Here is a 22,439-nt window from a genome sequence, read left to right on the forward strand (position 1 = left end):
AGGAGCAGATCCCCGTCCCCTCCCGCTGCCGGCACCCACCAGCCCCTGTGGCTCTGGGTCCTGCTCTCTTTGTTGCAGCTCCAGGTCCCGGTCTCTTTGCTGGTCCTCAGCTTTCTTACCCTGCTCATCAGCTAACCTGGCTTGAAATCCACCAGTGACCACATACACACTCAGAATCGGCCACGCGCCCACACAGCAGGTCGTTAGCAATAGGGTTTCAGAAGGATACAGCATGAACTGCTGTCACCGAGCACAGGGCTCAGTCAGAGGAGCATACTGAGTAGTGTCAGTGTAAACCTTTCATCCCCTTTCCCTTCTGTTTCCCCATGCTTGTTCCTCCCCAGTCCATCTCAGGCTTTCCCTTTCCCCCCTTTTAGTCCTTTCCCTAATTTCCTATCAGGTTTCACACATTTCCAAAATCCCCTTAAAACATCCCATACAAGGTTCTGCACAGCCCCCAGGTGCTCTTCTCCCTGCGTCCCATCATGAGCCCTACACCCCTGCCGGCAATCACCCCTTTAGTCTGCATGGCATTCGGGGCAGAGTTTCTTTCGTTGGCTCATCCTGGTGGGTTTCATACCCAGGCCCGGGGTCAGTCCATGCTCTCTGTGGTGGCCCCAGTGGCGGTCCCTTTTCGCTGAGTAGGTTGCCAGGGCTCCTGCGCTTCACCTTGCTCCTCCAGTCCTCCCCAGGAGCTTGGTGCTTGCTGAGATTGCCTTTGCTCACATAACCATAGTGAGTCTACCTGTCATAATCCATAATACGAGGTGAGCAATATCAGAATCAGGATACACTGGAGAATAGAGAACTTTCACATGTTCTCTGATTCTTAGAAACAGATTTTTTTGGTACCAAATGGAGGCTCTTTTGGAAGAAAAATTGGGGTGGGGAAGGAAGATTTCACTATTATGATAAAATTCTTTTCCTTTCTTCCAATACAGTTTTTAGTCAGGAGAATATGCAGAACATATCCTTTAAGAAACCACCTGCATTCTCTTACATGTTGTTATTTGCACTTAGAGAAAAGTAACACACTTCATTTAATTCTATTTAGTCAGTCCTTTTAAAATGTTTGGCTTTAATTTTTTTTCTCTTTTCTTTACTTTAACCATGTCAGCTCCTCTGCTGTAAATGGGCTGTTTGCTTTAAAATAATCGCGTTGACAGGTCAGAATGGCTGTTAGCACTTGTTAGAAGAAAAGAGCAAATCCAAAAGTAGGCCTCTGTGCTTTCAAATATTTCTGATTTCTGTCCAGTAACATCGTGACCTGAGAGAAAATACTTTGTGCAATACTCTGCCTGAATCTGGGTGACTCATTATCTCTACCGGTATCACACACTAATGAAATTTGCCTGTGGCTCATTAGAAATGTATTTGAATTATATCTAGCTAGTTCAGAAACATTCATTCAAGAGATATAATTGGAGTATCTCTATTAGTGTGGTATGATAACCAGTACACTAATGACAGCTCTAGTCGAAGTTACTTTAGATTTCCACTCAAAAATTTTGTTTCAGTCACTATACATTTCTAAAATTCTTTTTGGAATGAATGCTTTCAAGTGCAATTTTTGCATGTGGGTGTGTAATTATAGAGAATTGAACAAAAAGCCTTTCCTTCTTTCTAGAAAAAGGAAACTGAAAAAATACCTCTCTAGATGATACTTTTCCTCCTAGATGCTTTTTTGGTAGTATAAATAGCTCTGGTGACAAGCGTCTGATAATAAAAACTTGACAAAGTTACCAAACACATAAGTGTCTGTTGATACCCTGGACAAAACTGATTTTGGGGGTGTTGTAGGCATTACAGCAATTGTACAATTGTGGGCATATTTCACTGATAGGTAATAGTTTATCTACACCACAACAGTGGTTAATTCTCTCTGTGTTTTATGTGTACCACACATGCTTAACTATAGAAGTATTAGCATTGCAGTATGCTGTAGTAAAAATACATGTCCCGATTCACCCAGTGTTTTATGCAAAAAGAAATGTTTTCATTGTTATTTACTAACTGAAATGAAACTGATCCCTTGTTTTAGTTATGCCTGTTTTGACCTGAGAAAACAGAATGAGGAGAGTCAGGACGCCTCCTTTTAAGCTCTCTGAAATAAAATAGTTTAAATTTGTTTTCCTTTAAACAAATTTAAAAAATGTAGGCAAAATAGGAAAAAAAAATCTCACTATGAAACTGCTACTATCCTTAACATTGCTATCTTATATATACATAGTCTTGCAGGACGCAATTGCATACACTTGTACTGTTACTTGCAGAGCCTATTTGCTCTGATTTGTCATTTAGACTGCGAAAGCCAAATGAGGTGGCACAAGTCAGAGAGTGAAGCAGTTCTGCAGATCAATCTGAATCAAATGCTCTTTGGTTTATCATGGTATCTGCTCAGAGAATCATCACTGATATAACACCATTACTGACAGTTGATCCCACCTATAGCTGACAACTGCACTCAATTTTTAGGATGTATATAGTTTTCTCATTTACTTCTACATCTGCTTGTGCTCTCTGAGCACCTTCTATCCCTCCCTCACAAAGGCCAGTGTCTTAGGTGTTGGCTGCAGTTGAGTCTCTTGCAAGGCCAACATCCTTTAACCTAACTAAAATTATTTGGTTTAGCATTGCTAATTTGGATAAAACTTGTTTGTGAAATTGGAGGACTAAATAACCCTTCTCAGAGCTTAAACTCTACAAAATTATAAAAGTTAAGAGTTATTGACTGGGCTATAAACTGAAGTATAATAATGTGCTCATTATTTATTAAAATTTGAGCTATTATGCGATCGGTCTTTATGAAAGTATTTCAAACTTCGATATCATCTGTAATCCTTTAATATTCATAGAGTACACTGAGAACTTCAAACCAACTATGCATAACACTTTAATGTATTAAACATCATTGCTATGTTTGGTGGTTTCTATTATTTCTGCATTCTTTCTCAAATGCAGGTGATTCATTTAATTGGCTCATCCATAATTCAATGACATACTACTCCTTTGCAGTTAAGTTATCCCTGGCCAATGGCCAAGGCAAGCTGCACTTTTGGAATTGCTTATTCTCGTGATAGTTCATGTATTTTTACATTCTCTTTTCCGCCCTTATTTTTATCTTATTTTTCTATCCCATTCTGCCCCATTCAAAGCTAATGTGGAAAGTCCTGAGGAGGAAGTAGTCTGCTGAGCCTGATGAGGAAGAAATATGTATTTCTGTATCTTTAACACCATATACATATAACTTAATTTGGAATAAGTTTTAACAAGAACAGAAAAACTCACAGAAATAATCTGAAATTATGTAACCTATTTCAGATTTATTAATGCATGGCTGACTGCGGGTTGCGTCCCACTCTGGAGACAAACCCGGCCAAGGTGCCCGCAGAGAGAGCCCTGCTGTATTTCTACCTGCTGAATGGGAAGGGTACTGCCTCTCGCACAAATGACCTGTTTAACCTTGCCTGTTGGTATTTTTGCAGGTCAAGGTTCAGTTATCTTTCTATACACAGTGCACATATGATTCAGGCTATGCTATAAAATGTGTAGGAAGCCTTTTCTGACAGTTTTGGTATCACTCAGATTTTGTCTGGGTACTTAGCCGGTGATTGGCCGATTTGATAGGAAATTAGAATTTTGTTTTCTCTGATATGACTGACTGAATTAGCATATTTAAATACTCTTGATTCCTCTTTTATTATCTAGTCATACATACTATTAAAGTAATTCAAATACTGACCATATGACATGCATCTCAAGGACAGTGTCCAATTTTTATCATTTTTTACCAAGTTGTACCTTTGAATCAGTGATTCTCTTCAGACAGTAGAAATATTGACAATATGGATTAAAATGAATTTCTTCATGAGGATCTTATGGTGCTTGGAGTTGATGCTATGAGGTGCCAAATATCTCCTAAGAGGAGCTTGGATATCCACTAATCCCATTAATGTCACAGACACGTGAGAATACCTTGCAGGCCCACTATGTTCTACATTCCAGAAATTCCTCATCCTGTTGCAAACACCCAAAATTTAACTTCTTTCTCAAAATTAGACTCAAAGGAAGTGATAAATGGTAGTGTAGTTCATTGCAATAGCTTGGGATTTCTTTTCTATATAATACTACCACTTTCTGCCTCTGATTTTCGTGAAGCATTTTTAGACAAGAACATTCTTTTGCTTCCACAGATGAAACTCAATGTTGAAGAAACACTGTGCTGAAACAAAATATTATGCTTATTATGCCAAATGTGAAAGGAAATAAAACTTTCAAATCATTATCTCAGAGCAGGGAATGAATGCAAAAGAATTTTAACAGAAATAATTGTGATGTTTGTCAGCTGTTTACACCTTCTTTAAAACTTATGTAAAAGTATCAGTTATGAGAACTTCTTGCAGTCGACCTTTCTTGACTTTGTACAGGCAAATTCAGGCAAAGTAAATTCAGAAGTCTTACCACTTCTACACAAAAATTAGGTGTTGCATTGTGATGTACTTCTGATGTGGTTCCACATCAGGTTCCAGATTCTTTTTGGCAGTAGCATCTTCTCCTTTATTATCTCAGTCAGTATTTTCTAAAAACCACCTCTACTTGATACAACTTCATTTAGTCATCAGAAGTTTCTACAAAATTTCTTCCTTTAATCAAACATAAGCATCTTCTAGCACAAGGCAGGCATAAGACTCCCTTTGGCCCATTGCCCTTTTAAATTTCTTTTAAAAATTCCACCCCCACCCCCCAAGGAGTGAGAAATGAAGATCTTGCCTCTGGAGTAAATAGAAAATCTGAAATGCCCTTTCTTTCAGGGGAACTGGCCTTTATGAGCTGCTTAGCTTGGGATTTCATTTACAATGAGCAAAAAAAGCGATAGTCACATGTTTGTGTCCAGAGCTGAGCTAGTCCTATGTAAAGCCTTTGCTATTCCTCTGTATCCATCTTGCCATGGTGAGGTGAATAAAGTGCTTCTTTCCTTTTGTCCCTTTTCTTTTTCCTGGATTTGTGGGTACAGCTGCCTCATTGATGCTTCCAGGTCACAACCACCCCAAGTTGTGAAGAATCAGGCTTGTAAAGTCAATATTTCAGCCATTTGTAGTAATCCAAGTGTGCTATATCTTGTCCATAAAAACTAACTCTAAATCTAAAACTAGAAAGAACTGTTGTCTTGCCAAAACCTTTATGAATGTAACAAAAGGTTAGCTTTTCAAATGACAGTGTCAGTATTAATTTCCAGCAATTATTAGATTTTCTTTGTATGCTGTATTAAAGGAGCTGTAAAAGGAATTCTAACCAATATCTTTCAAGTATTTTGTTCACTGAATGACCTAACCTGGAATAACTCTGTTACCTCTGTCCTCTGAGAAAAGTGAATGAATTCTGCAGGGGCTTGCTTGTCTCTGCATTGTGCCTAAAATAAAGAAACAAGTTTCTGATAAGGTCATTTTATGCCAGCTAAGTTTTCAATATGCACTATATCAAGCTCAAATTACATTTTTCTGTATGTTTCATTGCATATTATACTGAATCTATAATGTATTTTGTTGCATTCACTGTGCTTCATATCCTTCCCTTTCTGCTTGATTAAGTTCAATGTATTCTTTAATCTATAACGTACTTTCATTTTATTCAGTATGTTGTATCATTTTACTCTGTTTTGTTCAGTATTACTTACATGCTTTTTTCATCTGTTCCTGCAATACTGTTATTTTATAAAAGCATTTGATAGAAGGTATTTATCAGCTTTTTCATATTTGAAGTATGTTTTTTAGGAGCCTATAAATTGGCTTGAGCTCTGCATAGAATGTCTGCCAAGGGATTGTGGGCACCAGTATTTTAAAGCCTGGTCATTTTTAATTTTCAGTAGAGAGGATTTGTCTTACAAATATGTGACTGAAAACAGAATCTGTTGATATCAACAACCATTCATGAAAGATTTTATAGTAAGTCATGCTTTCATTGTCATTTTTAAGGGCATTATAGTTTATGCCATTGCAATCCAGGTTTTAAATCTCAGAGCAGCTCCTGTGAGCTCCTATGAGCTGGATTACCCCCTTGGAATGGAGGTGGCGATACTGGTAATCTCTGCCCGCGATGCTTCAGTCTAGTGCTTAGAGCAGAGGCTTGCAGGAGCCTGATTATGGTATGTGCTGAGCCCTGCCACTGATTCTCTTGAGTCATTCACCTCCTTACTGCAAAGGGGAGAACAATATTATTTACCATCTAACACTGCTGTTAGTCATGCCATATGCTTGGAGACAGATGAGGGAAAAAAAACTCGTTTTGCACATGGGAAGCATTATTATTCCACAAAAATATTGAATGATAAATGTTTCTTTTTCTTTTCTTTCAGATTATTACTTTAAGAGATTACATTCCCAAAATCATTGGTCCAGATGCTTTTAATCAGTATATTGGCCTTTACAGAGGTTATGATCCCACAATAAATCCCACAGTTTCTAACATATTTTCAACAGCTGCTTTTCGTTTTGGTCATGCAACAATTCAACCAATAGTAAAGAGGTCGAATGCACAGTATTTAGATGATCCAGAACTCCCAAATCTTCATTTGCATGAAGTTTTCTTTAGTCCCTGGAGGCTCATTAAAGAAGGTATGGTTTTATTTAGACTTTTTTTTTCCCCAGAGTATTAAAGTATTTTTCAAAGCTATTGATGTTAAACTAGGAAAATTTGTTTAATTGCATCACTGATGTAGGTTGTCGAACAGGTTCCAGATAATTAACATGAATTGGAACAATTCATTTTTGTTAACTAGTTCTCTGAATCAGACAGATGTTATTTGCTAGGAACAGATCACTCACCAGATTAAACCAGTGTGGTAGGTAAAAGATTAATAATATCTCTCTTTTATGGATAAATATATTGTCAGTTTGTAAATTTTCTGACATCTTAAGAAGCAGATGGAGCCTTTTCATAGCATTTTTACATCTGTTTCAACCTGGAGCAAACTTTTGCATGTGTTCAAATGTAAAAGCCTGTGGGGCCAACATTTAAAAACATAGAAACGTCCTTGCATTCTCATTTGTTAAGAAAGTTAGAATGATTTATTTTCAAATATGCTGTAAGATTATATTATTTTTGTGTTTAAAGGAGGTTTGGATCCTTTACTACGGGGTCTTCTAGCACATTCAGCAAAACAACAAGTGCAAGATCAACTGCTAAATGAAGAGTTAACAGAAAAACTGTTTGTGTTGTCCAATAACGGCTCACTTGATTTAGCATCATTAAATTTACAGCGCGGCCGTGATCATGGACTCCCAGGTCTATTACTTTTTTTTTATTATTTTCTTCCAACTAATAGCTGAGCTATCACTGCTTATATTTGGGATGTAAATGTAAGCTCTTAAATAATAATTTTGGTAATATAACCAGAAAAGTATATTAAGTCTCTTTTAAAAAGTAAGAAGCTAATATTTCTGACTTTGATGGCAAGAAGATATTCCCCAATATCTGAAATTAAAATTATCTCTTAAACCTGGAATCTGGAAGGAAGATATTACTGAGTGGATCTGTGTCTGCCCAATGTACCTACCATAGGCTTGTTCTTGCTGGAGCCAGGTCCAGAGGAGCGGGGGTTTCTGCCCAGAGCAGCTGCTCACTGTCAGTGGGAGAGGTCCACCTAGACACCATCTCATTAGCGTGCTGGTAGTGGAAGGTAGTGAAATGTCTCCAGGAGTGGTAGCTGGCACTAGTTAGATGTATACCTCACTTTGAATGGTTACATGGCTGTGCGCTGTTTTTCCTTATTCTTATTCTATTTCTTTATTCTTACTTCAGTCAGCCCAGGTAAGGTTGAACTAACGGTCACAGAGAGTTAGCCCATCAGGGCAGGGGTTTGCAGGGTTAGAGGAAGACTATGCTGAAGCTTAGTCCAGTGTGACTGCATCAGCTGTTAAAACATGCAGCTGGTTCCCAATCCTGTCTAAAAACCTTTGGTAAGCGTGTCACAGCTCCTGAGAGCAGAGCCAGCAGCGCTCAGCATGGCAGGCAGAGCCTCTTGCTTTGCCTTTTCCCCTCACATCCTGACCCCCTGCCCGATCAGGCTCACTCCGCTTGCCTGCGTAGAATAAGGCACAAACCTGGCTGCCCTTCTATGCTCTGAGCCCGATGCCCTGCCCACAGAGGTAGGACTGATTGTCAGAGGGTGTTGCTTCTCTTGGTGATAACCCTTTCCATTTTTCCTGTTAAAGCTGTGCCACTCTGCAGCTGGGAATATAAAAGTCATTGGCCCCAGACAGTGGAAAAGAAGTCTGGCTCTAGCCTGGAGTTTAAAGCTTTCTAGCTGGACAAGGTTAGAAATAGAGGTTCCGGCTTTAGGACCAGAAATGGAAGTTTTGTTGGCAGGAAGGGGGGAAATTAATGCCACTGACAGCCAAACATAAAAGAAGTCCATTCTCCAGGGAGCTAGACGTGTCCTAGCATACTCTCCTTAGTAAAGTGCTTTAAGTTACTAACTTCCTTCACATTCCTTCTTGCCTGCACTTCATCTCTCGCATTCCTGCTCTGGAAATCTCAAATTAAGATGCAGTGCATGCTCCTGTTTGTATTATCTCAAAAAATTCTATCACAATGGTTTTACTGCTAAAATACAGGAAAATTGTTTTACACCTTTGGTTATCTTCATGAAAATGATGTAGCATCTGTATATCCTGAAGTTTCAGATCCTGCCATCATTTCTCCAATCAATTTAAACAATATTAATAGGCCTATTTTTAGACGTAACTCTTCATGACTGTCATTAAGGCTGACAGAATTCAGTGTGTAAGTTTATTCATTTTGAATACCACATTTAACAGTTGAGTCTAATCTTCCTTTTAACATAATATTTATAGGTTATAATGACTGGCGAGAATTCTGTGGCTTACCAAAACTGGAAACTGAAACTGACCTGAATACAGTAATAAATAACCAGAAAGTCACTGAAAAAATCATGGAATTGTACCATAATCCTAACAATATCGATGTTTGGCTTGGTGGTCTGGTAGAAGACTTTCTTCCGGGTGCTAGAACTGGTCCCCTGTTTGCATGTATAATTGGAAAGCAAATGAAAGCACTAAGGGATGGCGACCGGTAAGTTTATTCTTGTTGTTGAACGGTTTGTGTAAAGCAATGGAATTTTACTGATAAGTGAGAATACTTTCTACATCAGACAACATGAGGCAAAAGGAAAGGCACTCTTTAAGCAAATTATTCCCTCCCACTTTCTCATTTTTATTTTAGCTCCTCCAGCTTTGCTGGCTGATCTGCATATTCTTCTTTTGTTTCCATATGGTCCCAATTCCAGATGACTGGGAGATTGTTTCTAGGCTACTGAGATGCCCAACCTTGCACCCCTGATGGCAATGTAAGCAGCTAATTGCACCAGGGAGCAACAAACTTCTGTGTGGATGGAGGTAGCACTGGGCAGATTTTAGCAACTCAATCCATAAGGACTGCGCTAGGCTCTGGATCCTTACCCAGAAAGGACCCGAACATCACAGCAAATACAGCAAAGTCAGATGGAATAGGTAGAGAGTTGTAACTTTGGCTTCCTAGAAGGGATGGTAGAAACACCGGGCACTTGGCCTTGGGGAAACCAACACTTCAGGGGGCTCCCAGAAGGGTCTCGTCAAACACAGGGCAGGATCTCCCACATCCAGCCCCACACAGCTGCTGTCAGCAGCTTGTGCCAGTGCCACGCTCCACACTGGGAGGACAGGAGAAACGCAGCTTTCAGGTCCCAAAACAGTGCAAGATTCAATTTATACCTTGCTTCTATTCCTGGAAATAATTATAAAAACAACTTTTTTTTATTTCTGACATCGGCTGTAATTTTGGGTCTCATGAGAAAACTAATTATAAACTACTCACACCAGCCTAGGAGTGGTGTTTTAAGTCCATCTGATTTTTATCCTCGCCTACATTAACGTTCCTTTCCTTGTTGCTGCTGTGGAAAGAAACCATTATGTAAATAAACATCCAAGACAGAGTTTAAATCTGAACTTTAAAAAATGTTAATTAATTAGCTAACTGAAAAAAGTGATGTTAATCATGAAGATGGCACCTTAATAGCACAAACCATACAGACAACAAACATTCCTCTCAACTGTGTTTTAAACACTGTTAAAAGTCTTCTGAATCATACAGGCATACCTGAGCCTACTTGGGGCAGGCTGATGGTACTACCAAGATCCCCTCCAGCCTTGCTTCTACTATGCAGTATCTTGTGATACTACTTGCATTAAACTTAAGCGTACTTTAACATGTTGACTTAAAATTCAGTGAAAATACTTCTAATAATGAAAGAATCCCCAAGTCTATACCATAAAGTTTGTGTCAACTAACTTAAGTTTGAAATGGTATTCTTCTCTGGTAAAGGCTATTGAAAGGAGTTATTTAAGAAAGGTTGCTTCAGTATGTAATATGTTATAGTTGTCACACAGTAAGAATAAAAATGGAAAAGTCTAACATTTTTAATGCAGTGGCTTGTTAAATACTTAGCAATATCTGCACTAGAAACCTGACATACTAATTGGCATGCCAGTAAGTAGGGATTTCAAAACATCTCTTCTAAGATATTTGTTTAAGTTCATAAATCGCGAGTAAGCAGAATTTTTGACTGACTGAACTCCATCCTGATAGCCATAAAATCTTTTGTCAGTAATCCAACAAAAAATGAAGGGATTTCTTTTTCCAATATACCAAACCCAGGCCCCTTCTCAACCTCAGCCAAATCATCTGATGCAAGTTGTTTCTGTTCCATCAGCCTTTATTTTCTTTTTCTGTCTCTTCTCTTTTTCTGAGTCTTTGTTTTATCTCAGGATTTGCAATATGCAGGCAAAAATTCTGAAGCTGACCTTGTCATTCTCTGCATAGAGATTGTGCAAGGGGTTGTGTCTCTATTTTTTTTTCTTTTTTTACTCTAACCCTGTAAAATTCATCTGTAAAATTTTAGTGACATGATACGTGTCTGTTGGAGCAACCCTTCTTAGAGCAATCACCTAGCTTCTGTGTAGGATTAAAAAATAATGATCTGTTTAAATCTTCTCAGCCTTGTAGGTAAAACTGAATTTTGTGATCAAAGTAGAATATGTTTTAGACTAGACGAAAGAGGAAATGAAGGGTGTAGGAGAGCTGAGCGGAGAGCAGTCTGCAGGGTTTGAGTAAGGGAAGAACCTGGGAGCCAGCAGTGCGATGTCAGGATGCTCTGAGACGTTTGGGAACACTGTGGGTAGGTAAGGGGTACGAGGAAGTCATCTTTTCTTTCTCTCTCCAGCCCATCTGTCTCATGTGGACTTCCTGTCCCAGTGCTCCTGAGACATGGGGCATTCACCTCGTCCCGGTAGAGTCTCTCCTCCCCAACGTAGGCAAAGTGGGACATGTTTCTCCCAGAAGTGTGCTGCCATAAGTAATTATTTGCCTAAACCTAAAGTCAGTTCCTCAAAATTCAGCACGCGCTTACTTTGCTAGATATGAGGTGAGTTTTATGACTGAGTGGCTTTGGGCCCCTAAGTACACTTCTGTTGGCAGAGGGGTCCGATTTACCCTGGCAAGACCACCGGCCCTCGTCAGCAGCCTCTGTGTTCCCCAGAACACAAACGAGATTATCAGACTTCTGATCTGCAAGGTACCATCTCCAGGGATGTGCAGTAACGTGACAGACAGCTCTCAGGCAGGCTTTGCACAGGACACACGCTCACCACTGCTGTTCCCTTACTGTCATAGGGACATCAACATAAAATCCACAGACCTTTCCTGAAACTCCCTGCCTTGTTGCCCCCAGTATTTTGGAAATCATGCCTGCCCTAGTCCTGTATTAAACCTGAGATCAACTGGTACAGTATGATCATGTCCATACTAATGGGAATGGCCCAGGTCAAGTTACCTCCCAAATCCTGTCTAGCATTCGGGAAAATGCTAATTGGTCTGAGTACTGCGGGGACTATTTTAAAAATTTAGCAGTGCTTACCACTGTTTAATTTACTAATGCAGATGTGCTGTCAAACTCTCTGGAAATATTCTTTTGCCATTCACGACATGACTGTAGAATTGACCCAAATACGCTCACTTTATATGATCTTTAATAGAACAGCCTTCTCATTGTTATAAAAGTTACAATATCCTGTTTATCTTTTCTTTTTTTCTTTCAAGTGTTTCCTCTCCCTTTCTCACTAAGCCCTGTTATATTTATATGTATGTGTGTGTATGTACGTTTATATATTTAATATAATATATAATAAATAGACCGTCATAGCACAAATGCGATTCTTCAGTGAGGGACTCCATATTAAACAAAGAAGCATTCAGCAATATGTACTTTTATAGCAACAATCTGTAATGGCAAACAGAGTTCAAAAGCTACGGTATGGGGAAATCTATTATCACTATTTCTCCAGTAACTTATGCTTAAACCAGTTTGAATTGTGGATACAAATGCGCACTGCATTCTGGTGTGCAAAAATTATGCTTCCAATACAAACAGTTTACTTTCAAATTGTCTCTCAGGTTTGTAACTTTTTTGTGGCTATGTGTAATAAATGAAAAGCAATTTTATATGTGTGAATAGTGAATGGTTTTAACTAACTGACCTTAACACACCATCTGAGATGACCAGCACTCACACTAGCCCTTTTGTGACTTCCGAGTTGGGTGTGTAAATCTGCAGAACATGGAGTGATGTTTATTATTATTGTATCCACTGCATTTTGGTGAAATTCTTAGTTTTGGTCTTAAGAACAGGGTACTGTGAATGTAAGAAGATTCAGCTCTTTGAATTTAATCTTTTCCAAATGTTTCTATCAATCTTTCCAGATTTTGGTGGGAAAATGATAATGTTTTCACAGAAGCTCAAAAGCATGAACTCAGAAAACATTCTTTGTCCCGCGTGATTTGTGAAAACACAGGGATTTCTGAAGTGCCAGTAGATGCCTTTCAACTTGGAAAGTTTCCAGAGGATTTTAAGCACTGTGACAATATACCTGGGATGAATTTAGAAGCTTGGCAAGAAATCTATCAGGAAGGTAATCCAGTAATTACCAATCTTTCCTGGCAGAAAGGAATCAGCAGTTAGAGCACTGACCTCGCTTATGGCAGGTCTTGAGTTCCTGATCTGCCACAGTCTTTAGCATTTCTGTCACTTACCAATGGGATCTAGGTCTTTCTTTCCTTCTTTCTCAGTTTCGTGCTTGGTAAAAAGGAAAGCATTTGCTAGCTTCACTCTAATAACAGATGAATGGATTGTGAGATACCCAGACATTATGGTAACGGGGACAGGAGTTCTTAGGCAGAAGATATTAACTAAGAACTGTATAGAACATACTGTTAGAAATGAATGCTATTTTTACAAGGATTATCATACAGGCAAACCTGAGATATTCTATATAAATCCTTGTTCAGAAAGGAAAAATTAAATTCCTGATCATCTTGAAGCGAGTAGTTTCACTGAAGTTAATTTTATAGCAGTAATGGAGAACAGCATCCATTTTTGGGTTAAGCTGGTAATTTTTAAAAATTCATAATATAATCTTTTTTTATTTATAGAGGAAACATGTGGAACACCAAAGAGTGTAGAAAATGGTGATTTTGTATACTGTTCAGAATTTGGAAAATCTACAGTGATTTATTCATGTCAATATGGGTTTCAGCTACAAGGAGAAGAACAATTAACCTGCACAAGTAAAGGATGGGACTTTCAGGCTCCTGTTTGTATAGGTATCTCTATATATTTTTTTTCATTTCTAATTTTTCTAAATGCTAGAGCCTAGCACATCAAAAGCAAACTCCTTCCTATTTTCTCTTGAAGTGTACAGTTTAAGTGTCCCTTTTCTTTGTGCTGCATATAAATGAATGTAGCTCATTAGATAAAAAGATAGCCAGCCTTCTGTGGTATATAGATATGATGCCATGATGATGTGAAACTTTCCTTGCTCCAGATTTGCTATCTCAATCACTACCCGTTCTGATTCAGCAAGCAGGCTGAAAGGAAGACCTCATTAGAAATTAAATAATTATGCAAAAATGAGCCAATTAACAACCAGTAGAAAAAACAAGCAAATCAGAATTATACATTGCTTCTTCCTACATGCCACTTCACAGCAGAACAGATGGTCATTAAAAGCCATTTTCCTAGCATTGTTTCAATGGATGCTCTAGATACAAAATGAGTTCAGCCCCAGTAGTTCATGTATCATCCTAATAAGATAAGCACACATGAAGAAAAAATACTGAATTTAAGTGAAATTAAGCAAATTACTTATGATTTCAATTCTAACTCCCCTTGCCCCCCAAAATAGCTGTGAAAAGATTTCCCAGAAGTGAATTAGTTCTGCAGGTAGAAAAGAAGAGCAAGTAAAAAAAACAGTAAAGGGATATTTTATTTCAACACTTATGCACATTTTGGGGAAGATGGTTTTGTGTTATTTTAATTATTCTTTCAGCTTTTCTCTTTTTTTCCCCCTATTTTGCTGTTTTAAGGAAGAGGATAGGGAGAAAGAGAATGTGGCAAATATTTCATTACTAGACCTTCACTGTTCACAGCTATGAAGGATGAACTCTCTCTCCGTTCATATTTCAAGTGTGTGGGGGTATAATGATATATATATAGATATAGATATATAGATATATAGATATACACACACACACACACACACACACTCAAACTGCTCAGCTTTATAAGAACGTGAGAAAAAATGAAACCTGAAAAGGCCATATTTAGGAATATATTATAGATGGTGGAAAATTAATTTGAATGCAAGCGCTGCAGCTGATCCTCAATAAAGTCTGCTTATCAGTATTTCTGTGACAGCACAATAGAAAGCTATTCATTCTAATTCTATACCTGGTATAGAAAAAGTCAAATGAAATTTGCAGCTCTTTCCTTTATTCAAATCCTATTTATCCACTGAATTCCACCCACACGAATACCATATAAAGAAATAAAGCTGTTAAATGAACTATAATAAAATCTTTCCATAGATTAATGTTCTGGCAGCAACTGAATAAATAAGTTATATGAATGAATCATTCCTTGTCCTAGTTTCTTTTAATATGTTCAGTAATGTAAACAAAAGACTGTATATCTGCTATAGGAAAACAAGCTGCTGCATATATTAAATAAGCAACGCTTTTATTAAAAGAAAACCATCAAAACCCACTTACGCAGATGCTACTTGAGTTTTACAGTAGAAAGCACTTTGTTCCATGCATGTCTGTGCAATGTGTTCCCATTCTTTTAAACGTTCAGCAAATTAGGAATAAGTCAAGCAATATAATCAGGAGGATAGAGCTTAGCATTTCTGCAGATGGTTTCAAAATTACATGCTGCTCTGGAAAAGACAGAGTGGCCTGCTGGCAAAAGCATAGGAATTTGAGAGCTGTTAATTCCTGCTTGCTAACTTTAGCTTTGACAGAAATCATGTCTATTGATTCAGGAAGTCATTTAGTTCTAGACTGTGCTACCTTCCTTTATATTAAGTGTTATCTTACGCTTCTTAGATAACCCTGTTTACTTTGCCTGATTAAAGTACTGCTCCCCTTGGGCAGTGGGGTAGGCTGGTAGGATCTGACACTCACTATTTGGTGATTGCAAAATTAGTTAGCTGGCTAGTTAACAGAGAGCTGGACTATGGGTCTACACAAGCTAAAAGAGCACTTTTGAATTACAGTGCAGACAAAGACTGTGCAGGTTTTTCCTTCCCAGAGAATGGCCGAAATGTGGTCTTGAAGCAAGTAATACTTAGCAAGGAAACTTCATCCTAAACAACGCATTAGTCTCTTATGTTAGGAAAGGTAGTATTTCTTAATGGTTCTGAAGTTAAACATTACTCCATGCACAATTACTCTTTTGACTTTCAGTTGATGGTTACCTTTGGACACACCCACTGCTTTGTCTTAAAATTCGAGAAAATATTAAGTATGATCTCATTTCCAGTGATGGATTTCCCTCAATGGTCTGAGTGACAAGACCAAGCTAAGTCAGTAAATCCTTCTTACAGGGTCAGTTTCTAATACTGGTCAAAAAGAGCTACTCAGATTGAAGAGGCAGATCAAACATTGTGGTAGGGATGGAAAGGAAAGGAATATAACCCAAAAGAGAAGACTGAAGGTTCAGCTGGTTGCCAACAGATAGTGAGCAGTGCCCTCCAAGATCAGGAGTCTGAGACATTAGCAGATATGGTACAGGATTTATCTGCAATGGCAGGAGGACACATGCAGCATCTGAAATGGCACTAGACACCTATGTTTAGGCAACAGAATCAAGTCCTGTAAGTAGACATTACACAGAAAGAAGAAAGATGCAGAAATTTGAAAAAAGCTGTATTTCTTCCCTCACTGAGAACTTCGTTTCCTGCACTCCACACTGACTTCCATTTCATTGCATAGTAAGAATGTGAGAATGAAAGGTCTTGAATGGCCTCAGGGACAATATGCTTCTGTACATCTTCACATGGGTAATTGTTCCTCTGCTCATCATTCTGTCAGGATACTGTCACTTCACAGAATTTATATGGCTTCTAGAAACAACCATTTTTTGCAGTGATATCACAGAATATTGTTATAAGATTTGTTCCCAAAGCTAACCTGAATCCTTGAATCACAAAATCATGCCTCAAAGTGCATTGAACTGTGTCAGTTTTATTACTTTTATTATTTATATAGAGAACAGTATGAAGAAAGTTCATAGAGGTGCTGGGAGTCTTAGCATATAGATATGTACAAGAAGAGGTCCCAAAGTTTATGGTTTGCATTTTAGAAAATTCAGTCAATCACCATTTTTAGCTTTTGGCAGATTACCAAAATAACACTTTTTTTTTTTATCATTTTCAACTATACAGAAATACATAAATAAATAAGTAGTGTGCTTTAAACATCAACAACAAAAAGGAATTTTGGCAGTATCAATGAAAATATACACTGAAAATATACAATGAAAATATACTGAAAGTATATAATATAGAGCACTTAAAAGTACCTGTAGAAGGTGTATATAAAAATGTAGTAACTCCCCCCGTAAATTGTAATTTGTAACAATTATTGATCGGTGTGTATTCATTTTGCAGACACCAATGAATGTGAAAATGAAATTAGTCCACCATGCTCTCCTTCTGCTACATGCATTAACACTAAAGGCAGCTACAAATGTCTCTGTACTGATCCTTACAAGCTGGCAGAAGATGGAAGAACATGCATTGGTAATGCTCGTGAACCTACTGTCCATTAAAATTTTCTCTGTTCTGTTTTACAATGCTGTGCAAATTGTAAAAATGAGATTTATGGAAGAGCTGTTAATATATTTTAAAAATCTTTACACAGTCATAGGCATAAAAATGCAGTCACATTCTGTCAAAGTAAATGAAGGTATTGAATAAGTTATACAGACATAGAAGTAAGCTTTTCACTTTGCATTCCTACCTTATATAAACCACTAGGTATTTGTTATATTCCCTACAAATTTTCTGACAGTGAGTATGAAGTGAGGATCAAATCTGACTGAGTCCTCCTAGTTAGTATCTAAACTCAGCATCTACATCCTGGCTAAGTTCCTCCTATACAGCTTATTATGATTACATTCCAAAACTGTTATCCCTGTTAGGGTCAGCATAACTTATGCACTTTCTTGTTTCTCAGCTTTTCAGCATCCCTAGAAGCTGTACTGGGTCTTAAAGTTTGGCTGAGGACTTCGAGTGTAGTTGCCTACTGATGCTAAGCAGTACCTGTTCTGGGGAAATAAGGCCTAGATCTGTCAAAAGCTCCATCAAAACCTGCAATTCAAATTCAAGTGGCTGAATACCTACTTTTGCCAAAGTCTCCAGGAGAAGCACAAAAAGTTTAGAGTGTTCATGACTTGCAAATTCAGTGCTGTATGCCACACAACTATAAATAAACTCTGAATCTCACTGATAACACATTTCTTGTTTACTGTTCAAGTGAATACCTTGGTTATGAAATGTGGAATCTGGCTGCCCCTTATTGTTATTTGCACAAAGAAAGCACAGGATGATAATTCCCCAGGAAAAATTATCTTCTTGCAAACAAACAAGCAAAATTATTCAGCGATAATCTGTACATCCAGTTAGCTTTCCATCTATGCTTTAGGACCAGTAATAACTGTCTGAGCATTTTTTGCTGGTATATGGACTTTCTTTAGTCTGGGATAAAACTAGAAAGGAATCACCATTCAGATTCAGGATAGTCATTTAGATTTTCATCTTCTAAAATGCCAGAAACAGAGAAAAAATACCTTTTTGTAGGTGTTTCTTATCTTTATTTACAGCTTATTCCTTTAGCTGTTCAACCATAGTCAAATTTTTTGACTGCTCCAAATCCAGAGACAAAACCTGCCTTCAGATTAACCTAAAGAGATTAGCTCAGTGGTGCTGACGGCAACAAAGAGAGATTACATATGTGGACGCTGCACTGGCCTAAATACTCTAGCTCCATATATAAGGCATATTTTGTATTTCAAGGGAGGAAACAGAAAGTGCTTATGGTCTGTGCCAAGGACTGTTACCCAGGGCCAAGCCAAATGTGATTTTCAGAGCCTCACTGGCTTCCTGACATTTCAAGCAAAGCAGTGCAGGTACAGCAACCCCAGCCACACTGAATGGCTAGCATATACGGCTAATGCCTTTCTTTAGACCTCAGTGGCTAGAGGGTTGTGTTGTCTCCATGGACCTAGCCTTGCATGCTTAAGCTAATGCTTGATTTGCTGTATCAATGATCTCTGGAGTCAGTCATAACAACCTCTGCCATGTGACACCCAGTTCTGACTTCATTGCTAGCTGCTACCTCTTAAAGCTTAAGCCGTGGAAGAAAACTTCCACTGGCAAGTGACTGGCAAAAGTTGGGGAGTGATTTTTCTGGCTGTCCCCTACACTATCTTAACAGAAATAATGAGATTTGCCTTACAGTATCTCTGCCATAAATGCTTTTTAGATTGACTGGTCAATTTGAAACTGTGACATTAACCAGTCAACAACTGTTTAAGTCACTACAAAGTGACAGCCATTACATGAGAGCTATAATTTGTATTAAGAAACTTTTAAAAGACATCATCCCCTTCTTAGAAGCAAGGGTACAGATGCAGCTATCCTTTACCTCGGTGCTGGCCCCTTGAGTACCCCTGAGCTAAGTACCATGAGCGCAGGTCAATGCTTGAAGATGAAACCTTGTAAGAAAGTGATACCGGAGGCATACCTACCGAAGAATTAATGCCAAGTCCAATTTCCAGTGTTATCATTGTGTGAACTGTAGCCCAGATATGCATTAGGTTTGGTGAAAGGGAACAAGTTTCTAGCAGTGTCTTTTTATCGTTTCTTTGTAAAACCATGGTCCTAAACATGCTCATGTCCAGTTAAACTGTCTCAATATCATTTTTCAAACTGTTTGCATTGAGCAAGAAGTACTTAATTAGTTAATTGGCAATGGACTGCTCCCAATAATACTAGTATTAGCAAATGACAGAAGAATCAACAGCCAACTGTGTTCTAGTTTGTTTTATTCCCATATTAGATAAATTTCTGACAAATTTATAGAAGATGATAGCTTATTCTGGGTTTCTACATTAGCTGATCTTGAAAGTTTTATCAAGGTCATTGGTAGTATGGTTTGCTTGATTATTGTTTTTGCATTTTTAAGAATAACATTTCACTGTGTATTTGGAGCGAGGTTTTGAATCTTGGTAAGAAGGCAGTGCAACAAATTTTGAAACTAACATGCTGATTATAATAAATGAGCAGATGAAATTTGGCAGTAATAAGAATTTGGGGATCTTCAGTATAGAGTGATTTAAAATCATGAGAGCACTTCACATTATTATGAACATTCCAATCTAAAGTGCTCTTAAAATTTTGAAGAGCTCTAGTAATGTTAACCATTCACTATTGCACATCCATAAAACCCTCACTTGTGTTTTCATGGATGGAATTCATCACTAGACTCAAGACTTTCTTTTCTAAAGTTGGATAATGTTTCTGACTCAGATGTAAATTTGCATAAGGTAACTTAATTGAGTAAGTGAATTTATTATGTTGCTTCAGACCAAAGTTGCTCTACCTTTTGGTTCATGGTTTGTGCAAGTGATTGAATCATGATCTAAAAAAAATAATGCTGAGCATAAAAGTTCCAACTTTTGATCTACGCACACTCTAAACCATGATAAAACTGTCATGTTGTTCCATAATGAAAATATTTAAAATGTGTATGTTTTGCCTCACAGCTGAAGCAGACTAGAAGTAATCATTTGTGATGATTTAACCAATGGGCAAAAGCATTTTAAGTTAAAGTGTGTCATATGATTAAATAATTACATGTTCTTACCCTCAGACCAACGGAAATAAGATTTGTTTTACAAATTCTGTGACGTGGTCTCAAATTAAAATGAATTAAAATGTATTTAGCCACTATTTACAAATACAACATATAAAACAAATACAAAATATATTAAAAACTTGAAAAAAATGTATTAAAAATGCTTTCAACCAGCAGACCAGTGTGTGTTTATGTGACTGAAGGATTAGAGGATTATCCAAGGTGCTCATGGGAAACATCTGTCTACTCTAGTGAGTAACACAGTTTGGTCTGTACTTATTAAATGACATGAAAAATCTATCCATTGTATTAAATTTCTGAAACCTTAATGGGGCCTTTGAATGCCACCATAATATAAATAATAGTGAGAAAGGAAGAGAAAAAGAACTGAGCAATTCATTGTTCAAAGTGCATTAAATATCACAAATATTGAAGGGGCCAGATCATGTGGTGTGAGTGCCCTCTGTCTTCCTCCTGTCCATGCTGTGGGCAAAAAAGCGATAGTGGGCTTTTGCCCCCATTGTCATTCAAAATGCAGCAAAGATTCCATTCTGGCATGAAAGGTATCACAATTTAATCAAAAGGTGTTAATATGAATGAGTGAATAGGTTTAAAATTAAAGATCAGGATGAGTAAGTGTGAATGAGTCTTTCTTCATTTCTGTACTCTTGATGAGCAGATTAATATCACCTCCAACTCTGCAGACTGCAGCAAGCATCACTTCAAGCTGGGAGGAGAATCTCATTCATTCTACCATGCTGTTTCCCACAGTGCTAACAATTACTTGCCTATTTCAAGAGAAATATTCATATATATCTGGTCCCTCTCTTATTTTTAAGGCTATTAAGTCCATCTAACTATGAAGTGAAGTTCTTTCACCTGTAAAACCTATATGTTTCTGAAGCTGATTAGTCTAAACATTCTAGAAACCTTGCCATTAAGGAACTAAGCCTTTGGATACTTGATTTTCCTCCCAATTTAACTTGGCTGTGGCTAATAACAAGTCAACCTGTACTGTATTTACTGTTTTTACTCGAGTAGTTTTCCCCTTAGGCCTCCATGATAACCTTTAGATTTAGGATTACACTGTATCTATCTGTTCTTATCTTCAGCTGATTTTTAAATTTTGTTGATAGCTTTTTATTACTATAACTTGAGAAATAAACATAAACCTTTTGCATAGCCATTTTAACCAATTCTTAGGGTATACGTAAAAATGCAAAGAACAGTTTAAAGGCAGTTTATTGCAAATCCCACCAGCATGATCAGAAAACTCCTACTCATAAATGGTCCTTAACTGTTAGTCCCAAAGACCGAATAACCTAAGACAAGATACACAGCAGGCAGTGATGTCAGGTTTATCTGTAATACGCCAACAATAGGTCTCAAAGTACATTCCGAAAGACCAAACTGAAAACTAAGAGGTAGTTTCTTCTCTGAAATAAAATCTATCTATCAAGAAATAATAATGCTGTTCCACTTAAGATATTTTCAGAGTAGTTAGAATGAAAATTAGACATTTTGATTCATTCTGCTTAAAAGAAAGAGTGATGCTGAGGCCCTGTAGTCTGTTGTTCTGGGTATGGACTTTATGGCATCTCGTAAAAAGGTGCTCTAAACACTGGATTCTGGGAAAAGGTGCTCTCAAATAGTTTCAGCCAACCGATGTTTATTTACCTACCCTATTTAAAAGCTCTACTGAAAATAAAGCTGTCAGCAAAACTGACAGTATATCAGTGCACATGCTCTCACCTCTTCTCTCTCTCTTTTTCTTTGAGTATATATTTTAGAAATAGTGGTATACAAGAAATACAACTGCCAAATAGCTTTCAAAAGGCATTTCGTTACTATAGAGACTAATTGTTAAGAATGAAGTCCTGAAGCCATAGGAAGATTCCTTTCTGCACTGAATAAAATCCGAATAAGGATTCCAGTTTTTGAGACATCTCCCCCTTTCCTTTCCTGTCCTTTCTCAAGAAATAGAGCAGGCTCCATCATGATTTTTAGCCATGAGGTCCAAGGGTCAATTGGCAAAAGGTCAGTTGGCACAAGGGGCAGTGGACCATTCTCCCTAAGCTGACAGGCCATGGCAGCATTGTAATCAAACTGAAGTTACACTCCCAAAGCCTGAT

The 22,439-nt window shown here is 37.8% G+C and overlaps 1 protein-coding gene across 1 annotated transcript in view; it reads left to right on the forward strand.

The window, feature by feature from the left end:
* TPO (thyroid peroxidase) overlaps window positions 1-22,439 on the forward strand; it is a 70,413-nt gene that overhangs the window by 37,737 nt on the left and 10,237 nt on the right. Inside the window, exons 8-13 of the mRNA XM_067294606.1 lie at window positions 6,353-6,611; window positions 7,111-7,281; window positions 8,853-9,090; window positions 12,811-13,019; window positions 13,540-13,710; window positions 17,058-17,189. Of these exons, the coding sequence (XP_067150707.1) occupies window positions 6,353-6,611; window positions 7,111-7,281; window positions 8,853-9,090; window positions 12,811-13,019; window positions 13,540-13,710; window positions 17,058-17,189 (1,180 nt within the window). The remainder of the gene's footprint in view (window positions 1-6,352; window positions 6,612-7,110; window positions 7,282-8,852; window positions 9,091-12,810; window positions 13,020-13,539; window positions 13,711-17,057; window positions 17,190-22,439) is intronic.

Source organism: Apteryx mantelli, chromosome 3, assembly GCF_036417845.1.
Source record: "Apteryx mantelli isolate bAptMan1 chromosome 3, bAptMan1.hap1, whole genome shotgun sequence".
NCBI classification, from domain to species: domain Eukaryota; kingdom Metazoa; phylum Chordata; class Aves; order Apterygiformes; family Apterygidae; genus Apteryx; species Apteryx mantelli.